The 15,777-nt window shown below is 43.5% G+C and overlaps 1 protein-coding gene across 1 annotated transcript in view; it reads left to right on the top strand.

Moving 5' to 3' along the window:
• Window positions 1-15,777, top strand: part of LRP1B (LDL receptor related protein 1B) — a 1,076,743-nt gene that overhangs the window by 361,807 nt on the left and 699,159 nt on the right. Inside the window, exons 4-5 of the mRNA XM_054970106.1 lie at window positions 10,221-10,340; window positions 11,361-11,489. Of these exons, the coding sequence (XP_054826081.1) occupies window positions 10,221-10,340; window positions 11,361-11,489 (249 nt within the window). The remainder of the gene's footprint in view (window positions 1-10,220; window positions 10,341-11,360; window positions 11,490-15,777) is intronic.

Below are 15,777 nucleotides of genomic sequence, written 5' to 3'. Positions count from 1 at the left end.
GATATGGTGCAAATGCAGGTGGGCGACTTTCGTAGCCGTGGGTGGCGCGGGACAGGGTACAAAGTGTGCCATCTTGGTGAGAAGATCCACTATGACTGTGTCCTCGCGACAGGGGAAGGTCGGTGATGAAGTCTAAGGAAACTGACTCCAAGGGTCTTTTTGGGGTTGGCAGGGGCTGAAACAGGACAGTTGGTTTCCTAGGCACATCTTTGGCACGGTGGCACACTTCGCAGGATTTGCACATAACAAACTACATCGCCCTGCACCTGAGGCCATTAGAATTCACGGGAGAGGAGGTGCACCAGCTGCAGCACCTCCCGACGCAGGGAGCCCGGGGGCCTGTAGATCCGGTCATTGTGCGTGAGGAGGTCCTACTGGAGACGGTACCCGGGTGGGTCTGCTTGGGCCGGGTTGCAAAAGCTCTGGACGATGCTCTGGACCCAAGGGTCTTCCTGCTGGGTACGCTGGATCTGGAGTCTCAGGGACGCCGGCTCGTCCGTCGCAGTGAAGACCTCAGGCGGAAGAATGGCGGTGACTATTGGCTCCTTCTCATCAAGTTGGGCGAACTCAGGTTTCTCGGGACAAGGCATCTGCCTGTTTATTCTGGGCACCTGGGACGTAGCGGATGGTGAACTGGAACCGGGCAAAGAACAAGGCCCACCAGATCTGGCGCTGGTTCAGGTTCCGGGCGGTCTGTAGATGCTCCAGGTTGCGGTGGTTGGAGTGCACCATGATGAGGTGCCGTGCACCTTCCAGATGGTGCCTCCAGGTCTCGAAGGCCGCCTTGATGGCCAGCAACTCTCTCTCCCAGATGGTGTAATTGCACTCTGCCGGCATGAGTTGGTGAGAGTAGTACACACAGGGGCATAGCGGGCCTTCAGGGGAGTCTTGATGTGCCAGGATGGCGCGTGTCAGAGGCATCGGCTTCGATGATGAATGGCCGGTTGACGTCCGGGTAGCACAGGATAGGGCCAGGGGTGAAGCAGTGCTTTAGGGCTTGGAAGGCCCTCTGGGCGGCCGGGGACCAAGCGAAGGGGACTCAGGGTCTAATGAGCTGGGTCAGTGGTACCGCCAGTTCAGCGAACCCTGGGATAAACTGCCAGTAATAGTTGGCGAATCCCAGGAACCGCTGAATGTCCTTCCGGTTCCAGGGGGCCTGCCAGGAGAGCACGGCCTCTACCTTGGCTGGGTCCATCCATAGGCCTTGGGCAGAAACACAGTGTCCCAGGAATTCCACCTCTTCCCGGTCAAACTCTCACTTCTCCAGCTTGGCGTACAGCCCATGTTGCCTCAGCTCAGGTGGAGCACATTTCGGATGTGGTTGGGGTGTTCGGTGGGGTCCCGGGAGAACACCAGGATGCCATCAAGGTACACGATGACGTAGTGGTCCAGCAGGTCACGGAACACGTCGTTTATGTACCTCTGGAAGACCGAGGGCGCATTACATAGACCGAACAGCATTACGAGGTACTCGAACTGGCCATAGCGAGTCCCAAAGGCCGTCATCCACTCGTCCCCCTTGTGGATCCGGATCTGGTTGTGTGCCCCGTGCAGGTCAAGCTTGGTAAAGCAGGTTGCTCCCCGGAGCCACTCCAGGAGCCCCAGAATCAGGGGTACTGGGTAGCGGTCCCGGATCGTGATCTGGTTCAGTGCCCGGTAGTCATGGCACAGTCTGAGCTCCCCTCCCTTCTTCTTCACAAACAGGACTGGTGCTGATGTGGGTGAGGTGGGGGGCCAGATGAATCCCCGCTGTAAGTTCTTAGCCAGGAATTCCTGGAGCGCCAGGCGCTCTGGCTCGGTCAGGGAGTAGAGGCGGGCTGTAGGCAGGGGCTTGTCAGGCAGCAGGTTAATCACACAGTCGTACGCCCGGTGGGGCGGCAGCTGATCAGCCCCCTTCTCCTTGAACATGTCCACGAACTTGGCATTCCGGGGCGGCAGCAAGGTTTCCTGGGCGTTGACGTCAGTGCTGGCGAGCAGCTTCTGGGTGGGATCCAGTTTCATGGCTGTGAACTGGACTACCTGGCGCTTCCAGTCGATGAGTGGGTTGCTGCCCACGAGCCAGGTCAGGCCCAGCACTACCGAGAAGTGCGGCATGCAGACTATGTCGAACTGGACTCAGTCCCGGTGGCCTTCCACGACTATCTCCACCGGCTCAGTCTCTTGGGTTACCGGACTGGATTTCAGCAGGTGCCCATCAATGGCTTCCACCAAAGCAGCAACGGGTTTCTCTCTCAGAGGGATGTGGTGTTGGCAGGCAAACTGCTGGTCCGTGAAATTCTGGGAAGCGCCGGAGTCGAGCATAGCGCTGGTTTACAAGCACCGCCTGTAGTTGTGAGGGTGGGAGCAACGTGTCACAGTCAGGGTTATTCAAGATATATGGTTGCTGCCATGAGGCTGAACTCACTGGATAGCAGCAGCAGTGTGTCGGTGGTAACAGATTGGGCTGTAAGTCCAAGGCAGGTCCTATTATGGCAGGATACTGCTGCTACTGCCTGGTTACCTGAGTTTTCAGGATATTGCTACTAGATAACAACATTATTACTATATATGGATACATGGATACAAATTAAGGGTCCCACAAGGGTGCTAAAAAAACTCAGTATTGTTTTGCCTGATCTTGCATACTCTTTGCTGCAATTATGACAAGAAGTAGGAATACAGTGGTAATCTACCAGGTATATTTTCCATCATGGATAGTGTTCTACAATTACACTGAATCGATCCAATTTACTTTCTATTGGTGGGGATACAGTTGGTGAGGATACAATCTGGATACAGTTAACAGTATAATGCTTTAAACTGAGTGCATATTTTGATGTACATCCACATTAGTTTCCCATTGAGAATAATGTAGTACCAGGGTTGTATTTAGGGGCAAGGCAGGGGGGGTCACTTGCCCCAGGCACCACCAAAGAGAGGGTGGTAGGTGCGGCTGCTGGCTGGGATCATGCGGAGCTGGAGGCGGCAGCACGGGCAGCTGTGTGCACCAGAGGGCTGGGAGACTGCCCACACTGCCCTGGCCACCTGCTGCACGAAGGGTGCGGCCAGCTTGCTAGGCGCCAAGCTGGCCCTCTTGCAGCAACTGCTGGCCAGGAGCACACAGAGCTGGCAACAGCAGCGCAGACGGCTGCGTGGGAGGGCTGGGAGACTGCCCGCACCACCCTGGCTGCCTACTGCACTGACAGGGCGGCCGGCTCACTGGGCGCCGAGCTAGCCCTCCAGCTCCTGCAGCAGCTGCTGGCAGGAAGCACGCTGCTAGGTAATGGGCAGGGAGGCGAGCGGCCCCAATCGTGGGTGCGCTCCCAGAGGTGGGCGTGCTCTATGCAATTATGCCACCTCCAGGAAGTGATGTCATCAACCGGTCCTGGGAGTGCACACACTGTACACACGCACATATGGTGACAGGGGCACCACTGGCCAGGAGTTGCACCAGGTGCCTTGAATCCATGCTATGCCACTGTGTGGTACTGAGAGACCATTGCACAATATGAATTCAATGGCACATTCTCATCCAGGACCATAACTAAAGAAATTAGTTCACATGTGTGTGCAATGCATATCAGTTTGTGAAACTACCTTTTTGTGACTACAATTATATATAAATAGCAGTTGTTTGAAGTGGTATCTGATGCATTCCAGACAGTTTCCATGGGCATCTAAGAGCATGGAGATGCAAAGGAGAAATCTTTGCTAAGTTTCTGTGCACATTTTGCATATCCCTAACTAGATGTGAAACTATGGTAGTTCATCCGTGACAGTTAACCTATTGCCTGTCATGTTACTTTACTTCCTGTTATAATTTTATGTAATTAAAACATCAATTTATAGAATAAATTATCAGTAATTAAACATTCTGGTCACCAAGCAGGCTTTTTCTGTGGTAAGTGAATCAAACCTACCAAACTACTTATATTGTAACAAAGCAGTCAAAAGTTACACAGTTATTATATCTCAGGCAAACTATAGCTAAATGAAGACAGCTCTGAACAAAATCTAGCTTGCACGTCATACTTATTCTGTTGTAGAATCATAAGGGGTAGTAATTAAATGGAATTCTCCTGGTGGAATTCTTTTTCAATCTCCCAGAGTGGTCATGGGGTGGGCTAATAAGAGATCAAAAGTAAGATTATTTATTATCACTAAATAGATAAAGTGTTTTAAACTGCAAACAACTGATTGCCAATTATTCTTTTTATTAAAAAGAAAAACACCTGAAACATGCAGATTTATGAACCCGGAGAGAGATTGCCTTAAATCAATAAAGAATTTGTTATGAGAGGTGGATTCATTGAGTGAGAATAAAGAGTTAGAACTGACTGGCAAATAAAATTGCTAGATCGTTTAATTAGGAACACAGCTTAGTGGAAGTCAGAGATTCCTGATGGGTTTTACTGAAGAAATGTGCAGAGCATATAAAAGCATAGGAGAGAAAAAATTGAAAAGTACTGCAAAGCCACTCTTTAGGCACTCTAGAAGGAAACCTCAGCTCTGAGGCTTGAACATAACAACTTAAATAGGGTCTTGCTGGATCAGACCAAGGATCCATCTAGTCTGGCATATGTTTCTAAACAAGGCCCTCCAAATAGATCCAGGAAGCCCACAAAAAGGGCATGATGGCAATTCAGTGGGTTTGCAATAGTTTTCTAGTTCCACTCTGCTAATGATTACATTACTGCAAAGTGCTCTACACAAGGCTGCCCTCTGTCTGGAAGCTACATTTGGTACAGAATATTGCTGAGAGAGTGTTGACTGTGCTGGATCTTAGAGACCTTATCACTCCAGTCTTATTTTGTCTATAGTGGCTCCAAATTTGCTTCTTGGTCCAATGTAAAGTGCTGGTATTGATCTTTAAAGTCCTATATGGCTTTAGGCCAGCATATCTGAGGGACTGCTTTCTTCTATATGAACCTAGCTGTCCTCCTTGGTCGTCTTTGGATGCCTTGCTTCGAGTACCTCTGCCGTCTGATTCTAGATGGGTGGCAATCCAAAAAAGGGCTTTCTCAGCCATGGCATCAAAACTTTGGAACTCTTTCTCCAAGAAACACAGGTCTATTTCCCTCTATTGTTGTTCCATCAGTTGCAGAAAATGGCCGACATTAGTTGCTTTCCTCTTTTTCTGTTGAAGCAGTAGCCAGCACCACACCTTGTGGCACTAAATTCCATGTTAAGTATAGTTCTGTTGTCTATCTATTGCTAATAAGCTTTATTGCTGGCCTTGAGTATTAGTGTTTTGTGAGATAAAGTGGTTTACTCTTCACCTAACCTTCTTAATGGAAGTCTTGAGCTTCTTGTGACAGTCACATGTGAGTGGAAAGACTCATCACTTCCTTGCCAGCACTGAGAAAGCTGTACTAGACAGTGGTTACTAGAAGAAGACCCAGGAAGATAAGTACTACTTGAACATTCACTGCTGATGGTAGCCATCAGAGCAGAACCTATTGAAAAATGAATGGCAAGCAGCAGCAGCTTGCAAATGTGTTTGATATTCATCCTTCGATACCATCTAAGAAAATTTCTTAGATCTACATGCATTCCTGGCTCCATTTCAACTCCTATGCCTTCTCTCAAAATCTTTCAGACATTCTACTTAAGGAGAAGACCCTGTTTTGTATTTCAGTTTTGAAGAAATATGTTAAGGTGTGGATGTTCAGAATCCTTCTGACATTTTTAATCACTAGTGACTAACTTTGCTTCAACATTCACTTTGGACAAAATTTTGATGATAACTTTATGAAAAGCTTGACAGGCCAGGAACAAGAAATGAACCAATTTTTTTGCAAAAACTTGGAAAAATTTCCCCAATACATTGAAACGTGATATTTGTTAGATGGAAATCCCATGTAAATATTTGATTTGGTAGACTGTTACAGGGGATAATTAATAGGTTGCATGCTAATTTAAATGATCCTAACATTTATGATTATTAAAAAGAAAGCTATTTTAAATATTATGAAGGACATCTTGGGCAAATCCACATTACTCATTCTAAGTCGCATGTTTCCCGCATTCCCCACGCAATCCCGAGTGCTGGTCACATTACCTCATTAAACAGACACGTTTCATTCACATTTCTCCCGAATATGTGGTCACAGGTTTTCAACAGGAGTTTCACGGTGGCCGTGAACGAGCCAATGTGCAATTTACACGGTTTTTTTAAAAACCACCTCCCTTCCTGTCTCTCCGGCCATTCCGAGAGTTCCTATTGGCTGATTCAACTTGCAAGTGCTCCGTAGTCTGCAAAAGACTGTTTTTGACTTCATAGCATTGGATTTATTGATTATGCTGTTTCTGAATCAAATCTGGTAGTTTGAAAAATCATTTTGGGGTGAATCCATCCTCAGAACGAACTCGCAAAACTTCCTTTTAAACTGTTTTTTTTATATATATATATATATTACTGTGATATTGAAATTACGAGATATCGAAATAATGACACTCCAAGGAAGTGAAACTTCAGTAAAATTCAGGCACTGAACTGTCTTGCATAGGAAATGCCCACGAAAGCTTCCCACATGCTTCCAAATTTCCAAAAAAGAAACAGGAGAGAGCCATCAGTGCTGTCAGTGGTGGAAAGAGAGGCATCATTATCTTCAATGATGTTTCTTTATAAGGCAAGATCGAAATAACGGAAAAGTGCGCTCAAATTTTTTTAAAAAAATGGGTGGGGAAAAAAGGTCCCGCCCAAAAAAACAGTTTTCGAGCGGCCGTGTGACCGGAGGGACGCGCGAGAAAGACGGATTGGAAGCAGGAATGTGAACGAAGAGGAAAAAATCGCGGATTGGAGGCAAACGGAAGATATCCGATAAACATGTGGGTAATGGGTGAATGTGGATTTGACCCTTTTTTCCCCTAAGGAAGAAATATTAACACTTCAGTAAATATAATGCTATGTATAAAGCCAGTTATAAAATGTAACAATTAAGACACTTAAGACAAGTGCAGGATTACTAGCAACAATCTAAAATGGCTTTCTCAAACCAGTGTTGGTTCTTTTCTTGTAGGAAAATAGCCCCCTACTAATAGTGATTAGGGTTTAAGTTAGGCTTTAAGTAGAGTTATGTAAAAACTCCAAGTGTTAAATTGTACTAACCAGATTTCTTTTCCCAAGACATACTTAATTTTTTTTAAGCTGTTGGCCAAACTGAATCTTTCTCTCTTCCAAGCATCCTAAGCTTATTTTACAATCCACCTGCAGATGTCAGATAGTTTTGAATTGTGTAAAATATCAAGAGATTATGAAAGGATCAAATTCTTTAAACAGCAGTCTTACAGCTTATTTCTTATTTTCCTTCAGCAAAAAATACAATAAAATAACTGTCAGAACATATTAAAAGACACTTTATTGTAAACCAAAATCGTTTTGACACTCTAGCCTCTTTAGCTGGGATAGATAGTGTGTTAAAGGAATCAGATTATTTGTATACTGATGGTTTTTACCATATTGTTTTTGCGTGTTTCACAAGCTTTCAGCATGGAAACTCTGTTGGACACAGATGGTTATGCTTTCCATTGATCCAGCAACACATTTTTATGCTACAGTGAAGAAAATAATGCCCACTGCTCGTCTAATATTGCATTCCAATAGCAAAAGTGTTACTTTGAGAAATCTTGTTCCTGTTGACTGCAAGTGCAACAGCTGTGTGAGGATGAATCCCCAAGGGTATAACAGAGGTCTTATTTTATTACTTTCCTTGCAAAAGTTACATACAGGGATTGTGGTAATCTATTAGGGGGAATGCATGCCTCCCATTTATCTTCACTATGGTCCCCAGGTCCCTATACCCTCCTGGTAGGAAGTTGGGAGACCCGGGACTTAGCTGCAGTCTACCCCTCCTGGTGGGGGTGTGAGGACGTCACTTCTGGGAAGTGACATCATCACCCCAGCAATGGATGTGCTCTTGTGCTTTGCACGGGGCAAATTGAGCCCATTTGGGGCAAAAATTCAGCCCAGTGAAGAGCAGGAGCATGCCCACAGCCAGTGCGATAACTTCACTTCAAGAAGTGATGTTGTGGCCTGCCAGGAGCATGCCCGGTACACACTTTCCTGGGTTGCCTGCAAGTTGTGGGCAATTGCTGAGGAGTTTGCCACATTCTACTGATTGCCAGTGATCAATGGGCAAAGGGGCAAGCCCCCAGGAGATTGCCCACTAAAGAAATATAAGCTTTGATTTGAGCTACTTCTCACCAACCAACTCCTGCTGTATCCCATTGATCTAATTGAATTGGCCCTAAACAAAGTGTGGGAGCACTCCTGTAGCCGGCACAATGATATTACTTTTAGAAGTGACATTGTTGCATCTGCTGGGAGCATGTGCAGCATGCAGGCAAACAGGTAAACCCCTGAGAGATTGCCCACCACCAGGAGGCACCTGGGATCCCTAGCACAAGGTAAGTTCTCCCGGGCCGTTTCCACATGGCTTACCGCTGCTCGTAACAACCCGTAAGTTCTCCCGGGCCGTTTCCACATGGCTTACCGCTGCTCGTAACAACCCGGAAGATCATGCAAAAAACGTGGAAGATCGCGCTTTCTCGTGCGAGATTTGTGCGATGTCACGTGATGTTGCGCAAATCTCGCGTGAGAAAATGTGATCTTCCGCGTTTTTTGCTCGATCTTCCGGGTTGTTACGAGCAGTGGTAAGCCGTGTGGAAACGGCCCCAATGTGCACCCCCTCCAAAATCCTTGTCCCCTGGTTTGAGCTCCAGGGGACCTGGCAACCCTAGTTAGGAAGCATAGCAGTGAACCATAGCTTTATTCGAAAGTAACCCCATTACTATGGCTTCTTGTGAAAACAGAAGAACTGATACCAGGAAGAGGGATGGGAAGAAAGTATACAACCATGGCTGTGATGTTTTGCCATATAAATTTTTTGTGTTTTGTTTCTGCTGGTTAATTTGGGAGTTTTGGATATTTGTTACTGTGGTTAAAAATACAGGCCTCTGAAGTAAGAAGGAGGGGGTCGTATTGGTGAGTGAATCATTCTGTAATTGAATGGTAGCTGTACTCTGGGGGCGGAGTGAAACACAGTTTTTTAGCCAGACTGCTAAGGGAAAGCATTCAGTCTGTCAGAGAGTCTGTCAGGTTCAGCCTGTGTGGCAATCTGTGAGTGAGAGAAGACAGTTATTCTGTTGTTCTGTTAGTGAAAAGCTGAGGGAAATTGGTCTTTTAGTACCTGAGTGTGTATAATATTTGTAGCCTAAGCAGCAACTGAGTGGGAAGTTAATCTTTGTGACTGGGCCGTTGAATAAACATTTAAGGATCTACTCAATTTGAAACAACCAAGTTTATGAACCTATTCTGAAACCAAGACACTTATCAATACTCTACAATTAGAAATAAATTCTATTCCTGGTTAAGGAAAGTGTCTGTTTCATCTGGAATATAGGACTCTTTTTTCTTTTTTTTTACTTCACAACACCCCTCCCCCATTATGTTATACTACCATCTAAAACTAAGCCTTCCTATAATACAAGACAAACTGAAGAGATCTAAGACCTTTGGTAACAGTGAAAACCATTCTAAAACACAAGAAGCAGGGAGACAGCATAATACAGGCAATTTCACAATCTTATAGCAAGGTGCCATTACAGGAGGTACAATATACAGGTCACAAAAAGGTAGCAAAATACCACAATGGGGATTTCCAATGTACTTTTCTGTAAACATGGTGAAGTTTATTGATTTAAATAGAAGGTAGATGTTACAATTAAAAAAAAATGATTGTGATTTTGTTATGTAAACTTCAGTGCAATTTTTTTTATAAAAATGCCAGTTTTTTAAAATAATTTTTGAATATGCAAAACTTGTACAATGTATAAAATTATCAGTGTTTGGGAGAACTTTGCCTGTAACCAACAGATACCTACATGTTTTCTACTTTTTCTTTCAAATTCAAATGTAATGTTAGATGGCTATATGTTGCCTTACCTTTCCTGGAGTAGATTCCATCTCTTGGAGATGGAATCAATTTCAGATTTCAGGTTTATGGTGGGACATAAGACTGTCGCCTCATAATTTATATAATCTGTGCCAGACGTAACTAGAAAGTCTGCACACGAAAGTTTGTTAATGCTAATTAGCTTATGTTGCAGCCTTTTCCTCAGTGTCCTCATTTCCTAGAGTTCCAGTGTTTGTAACAGGTGTAAAATGTATTTACATTCCCACCAACACCTAAACAAGAAGTAAATCTCCTCTGCTAGCATTTTGTCATCTCTCTTTTCAGAATTGTTACCAGCATGCAAACAAATGCAATGCCAGTTCAAATGTGCCGTATTCAGGAATGGAACTGCATGCTATTGTGAAAATGGATATGAAGTTGGCACTGATGGTAAAACATGCCAAGGTAAACTTATCATACTACTGTTGCATATTTAAAAAAACTAATCTTGAAATAGATTTTGTGATACAGACATTAAGCTGATGCCATCAAGAACTAAACAGTTAGGATCTAACCTTAAAAGATCTTGTAAAGATTAATGTTAAGGAGAGGGGGGAGGGGAGATCTTGGTGACAGGACAGGATAGAAATGAGCATTGGTGAGTTTTTGTCCATTAGAATTGGCTCCAAATGCTAGGAGAGGACACACTGTGAGAAAGCTAAAAACTTGCAGCCACATTGTGAGGATAGCTAGATAAGATATGTATATTTGTTTTTTCTAATGTATATTTTCTAATGTGGTAGGGAGATGAACTTTCTGTATTGCATCGATGCTCCCACTGCTGCTACAGTTTAAACAGATCTTTCAGATCTTGTGTTGAAATAAGAGGAATGAAATGAGAGTACAATGTGACAAAAGTAATGTGTCAAAAACACAACAGAGAAAACTCAGTAAGAGACCCACAGAGCAAATAGAATAGTTCATGCAAATTAATTAAGCCAGGTAACAGGAAGATGGACAGAAATTGCTGATGGTTACAGACCAAGGAAAGGGAAAGGGAAGGGGGAAAGGATATCTGATTCCCCACCAAATTGTTGAGTCATTTCAAAGATCATTTGATTGAGTCTCAATACTATCGCTACCCATCTTACTTCTAATGGTGGATTTTTTTCACGGCTTAAGAGAATTGGAGGAGGGAGCACTTAAGTGGGTAAGGGACACACAGATAAAGGTAAGCATGCTTCGTATGAGGTACAAGGGTCCCCCCCGACCTATTCTCTGATCAATCCTTAAAGCAGCTATTTCAGGCAGTGTCACTCACCAGGCTGATTTGGGCTGCACTGTTTGGAGAATTTAGCTTAAAACTCAGAAGTATATCTTTATTCAGATGTATGGTTAGATAGATTGATAATTACCAAAAGAATACAAACCTTCTATTGATTTTGTTACTTTCTTATAATTAAGCAATGTCATGGTTTCCTTTAGATTTAAATGAATGTAATCTGTATGGAATCTGTAGCCAAACCTGTGAAAATACTGATGGATCATACACCTGTAGCTGTGTGGAAGGTTATCTTCTTCAGCCAGACAAAAAGTCTTGCAATATTAAAAGAGGTAAGTAGAGACAGTTTGTGATGCACATTTGGCTTTCTCATTCTTTGGGATTTCTTATTTTTCCTCTGTAGATGAAATACATTGCCTTAGTAAATGTGCAAAATCAAAAAGAGTCCAGTAGCACCTTTAAGACTAACCAATTTTATTGTAGCATAAGCTTTCGAGAATCACGTTCTCTTCGTCAGATGCATAGTACAGAAACTGGTCAAATATAGAAGAGGAGGGGAGGAGAGAGAAGATGCAGTTAGGGGGGGGGAGATGGAGGGTGCAACCTCTCCCCCCCCAACTGCATCTTCTCTCTCCTCCCCTCCTCTTCTATATTTGACCAGTTTCTGTACTATGCATCTGATGAAGAGAATGTGATTTTCGAAAGCTTATGCTACAATAAAATTGGTTAGTCTTAAAGGTGCTACTGGACTCTTTTTGATTTTGCTACTACAGACTAACACGGCTAACTCCTCTGGATTAGTAAATGTGATAGACTGTATAGATGTGAAAGCTCTTTCTTCCATTCAGCATGTATAGCTGGAAAACCACATAGAACTTTCCAAAGTGTCACAGACACTCTGCAAATAACAAGTTAACAGTCTGCCCTTGAACCTTTGCTATAGTGTGAAAAGTTGGTTTCTTTTTGGTCATATGCTATTTAAAACGACTAATGTGGATGAAGGAGTCCACTCAGCTAAGATTAATGGAGCTGTCAGCTTTCTCCTTCACTTAAATCTCATGTGATTTTTTTCCCCCTACAGAGACAACTGTTTAGAATAATTTAAGATCACCTTAAACAAAATTATCAGGAGGTAATTATTCCCTTTGGATATTAGATTGGAGATGAATCTACATTACTCTTGCAGCATATCAGGAGGATTGATTTCATGATATTAATAATATGCCTTATTAGATAATTAATGCATATTTTCATTAGCAATAATAAACTAAGCATTTAAGGGAATTAGCATGTTTGGTTTAATGAAACCAAATTGAAGAAAGGATTTCCCTAGCCAGTGAGTTGACTCTGAAGCCTATTTTTGTTTTCTCTGCAATCTGTTCACCATCAGCATGCATAATGACCCAAATAAGGTTGTGTCATTTACCAATCAACCCCTCCCTCCTCTACTAGTTTTAAGGGTGTGCCAAAGGAAATATAAATTACACTTGAGGCTACTGTACAAAAAGTTCTCAGTGCAAAAGAAGAATGAAGCTTAGTTTTGCTTATTTAGTTTTGAATCCAGAAAGGGAACATCTAGAGGGGGAAATCTTATGGGTAGGCTTCACATAGCTACAGAAATTTATTATACTGTATATTAGAAACTTAAATGAATGTAGCATCAAGTCATTGTCTGTCCCTAGCAATGTAGTAGAGTATGATTAAAGGTGTTGATAAGACCAAGAAATAATACTTGTTTAGATTTCGTATTGATCCACAGAGTACAGCAATGGATTTTAAATAAAATAATAAAGATGGTTATGAAGCATAAATCTATTTTAATATTTTTTTCAGCTGACATGCAGAAACGGTATTTTATTGGGATTAACAGGTGTCACTGCTGATACATTAACATAAAATATTCATAACTGGCAGTTAACTACAGATAAACATTTATTCTCTAGTTTCATTTTAACAGTGTGTTTTAATGAAGGAATTGTCGATATATAAAAAAAGAGTCAATTATACTAGAGCTACCGAGGTCACGTATAAAATATCTGGTCACCAGTTCACCCTAAGAGATGAAATATTTTATCCAAGACATTGTAAATATAATCATGAGAAGTACAACAAATTTGATGCTTTCAGCACTTTAAGCAATCACATAATCCTTAAATTATTATTTATTCTGATTCACACATCAGTAACTAGAAATATTTACTTTATTGTGGCTGGGAGCAGCTTTCATTATATCTCAATTATATGTTAGAATTCAACACCATTTTCTGTTCGATTAGAATTGACAGGTCCCCTTACCCGCTTGGCGGGGGTGGGGGCTGGCACTTATTTTTGTGTGTGCACACTCCCAAAATTTTAGTGATGACGTCATGACATCGTGCCTGCCTCTGGCATGCTCCTGTGCTTTGCAAAGGGCTAATTCTGGGCTGTTTGGGGCCAAAATTGACCACAGCAAAGCAAGGGAGCACACCCGCAGCTGGCATGATTATGTCACTTCAGGAAGTAACATCATCACATCCCTCAGGAACATACACACTGCACGTGTTCCCAGGCTGCCTACCAGTGACAGGCGACCTCCAGGAGGCTTGCTACTTCCTGTCAATCACTGGCAGATCAGCAGGCAAAGGAGACCCCCCCCCCAGGAGTTTGCTTGTCCAACAGGCACCTGGGAACAATTGTCCACTGCACTATTTATTTATGGGTGGTTATTTAAGATTTATAAATATATCTTTATAAATAACCACCCAATAGATTATATTTATTTTTGTTTACTTTTCATGGAAGCAGAACAGCACTGCTTTTGAATAAGCAGATAACAAATCCTTCCATATTGAGGCTTTGTGTTTTGAAAAAATGTATTTTAAGCACACCTAACGGGTTTTTTTTTCAAATTTTATATTTGCTGTTTTATAGCAGAAGAGTGCATTGCGTTTTTCTGCAGAAAGGTACCGTGCCTTTATCTTAATGGGAAGTTCCTTGGGTGTTCACTGCCTTGATGGACCAAGGAGGCATACAGCAAACCAAACAGAGTCCCAGCAGCTCTGGTAACATCATGGGAGCTGTTCAGCTTTGTATATAATGACAGCGGATGCAGCCCTGCTCATTGCCTCCTCCTAGGCCTTTCGAATATTCCAGTCTACTTCTACTTCTACAACATCCAAACAAACCAAAAAAATCAGCGTAGTTTAAATAATTTATTTTCACTTATTTTTGTGCTTGCAGTCCATAATTTTTAAGATAGAGAGGAAGAAGGGTGAACCAAGTGTTCACTATTGATGTTGCATTATGAATTTGGATTCGGTTTCGTTTTCCCGGCCATGTCGGACGCTCCTCTCCGCAGGTCCGGGAGGAAGCGCCCGAGCAGCCTGACCAGGTGGTTGGCCTGCGAGGGTTAACCCCCAGGACTCCCAGTGAGGGGGTCAGGGTCCGGAGCGCTGTGGGAAGAGCCCCCTGAAGTCGATGCAGGGGGTAAATTGCCCGTTTGCTCCTACGGAGGCCGGCAGACTTGCGCAGCACATCGCGTGCTGCCGGGCCATGGAGAACGGCAACAAGCAGATTTAAGGTGGAAACCTGAAAGTAAGCGAATCCCTTCTGTTATTCTAAGCGTATGCGAAGGATTGGTGGGAGTTGAAGCTAAGAAGGTTCGGATAGCTTCCCCTTCATTGAGTTTTGGAACTTAGTTGGCGGACTCCTCCCACCCTAATATGGTGACGAAAAAGCAGAGCCCTGCTGTGGGCAAATCTGTTTCGGCTGCTTTGTAGGGGAAAGGAGAGTCTCTTGAAGAGGTGGTTAAACGGTCAGTCGTCGAAGCTATGAAGCCCTTTGTTGATAAGCTAAATGAAATCGGTCAAAGGGTTGGCTCAGTTGAGAACAAAGTGAAAACCATTAAAGACGTAGCGTCTGGGGCAGAGCAGTCTGCTCGGGAAAACGCAGTACTCATGAAAGCAACAAACAAAGAAGTAAAGCTTTTGGAGAGTCAATTGATAGGGTTACAAGTGGATCGTGCTCAGACGGTATTGCGTCTTCAGAATGTGAAGGAGGAGGAAAGTGAAAACTTAAAGGATTTGGTGTCAGAACTTTTGGCGTTATTCGCAAAGGCAACTAAAGAAGAGTTAAAAAGCGATATTCTGGAAGTCCGCCGGACATCTTCAAAATATGCAACGAAGCGTCAGCTGCCTTGCAAGATTATTATTGATTTTTCATCTAAGAAGACTTGGGACACCATCTTATGTAATTCGTACAATGTGGACTTGGACTTTCTGGGTAACAAGGTTAAGATATTGAAGGACGTTCCATTTTTAGCTCGGAAAAGAAGATTCAAATATAAAAGGTTTGCAGCTCTTCCGAGGAAGCGTGAAATAAAATACAAATGGTTATTTCCGGAAGGCATCTGGTTCAGTTATAAAGACCAAGCCTACAAGATAACATCGGAAGCACAGCTGAGGGACTTTGTGTTTAATCATCAAGAGTTTCAGCAAGGAGAAGATTTAGGATCTGAAGGGGGGAATGGGGAGGAGGGAGTGAGCGCAGCTACTGTAGCTGTTCAGAGAGAGCTGCGACCGAGACGCGGGGGGGGGGGGGAGAAGACCTGATCCTGACTGTAGTTCGTACTTTATAAGATCT

The sequence above is a fragment of the Eublepharis macularius genome, chromosome 2 (assembly GCF_028583425.1).
Source record: "Eublepharis macularius isolate TG4126 chromosome 2, MPM_Emac_v1.0, whole genome shotgun sequence".
NCBI classification, from domain to species: domain Eukaryota; kingdom Metazoa; phylum Chordata; class Lepidosauria; order Squamata; family Eublepharidae; genus Eublepharis; species Eublepharis macularius.
Note: the sequence above shows the minus strand (reverse complement) of the source record. Positions and strands in the feature narration are given on the sequence as shown.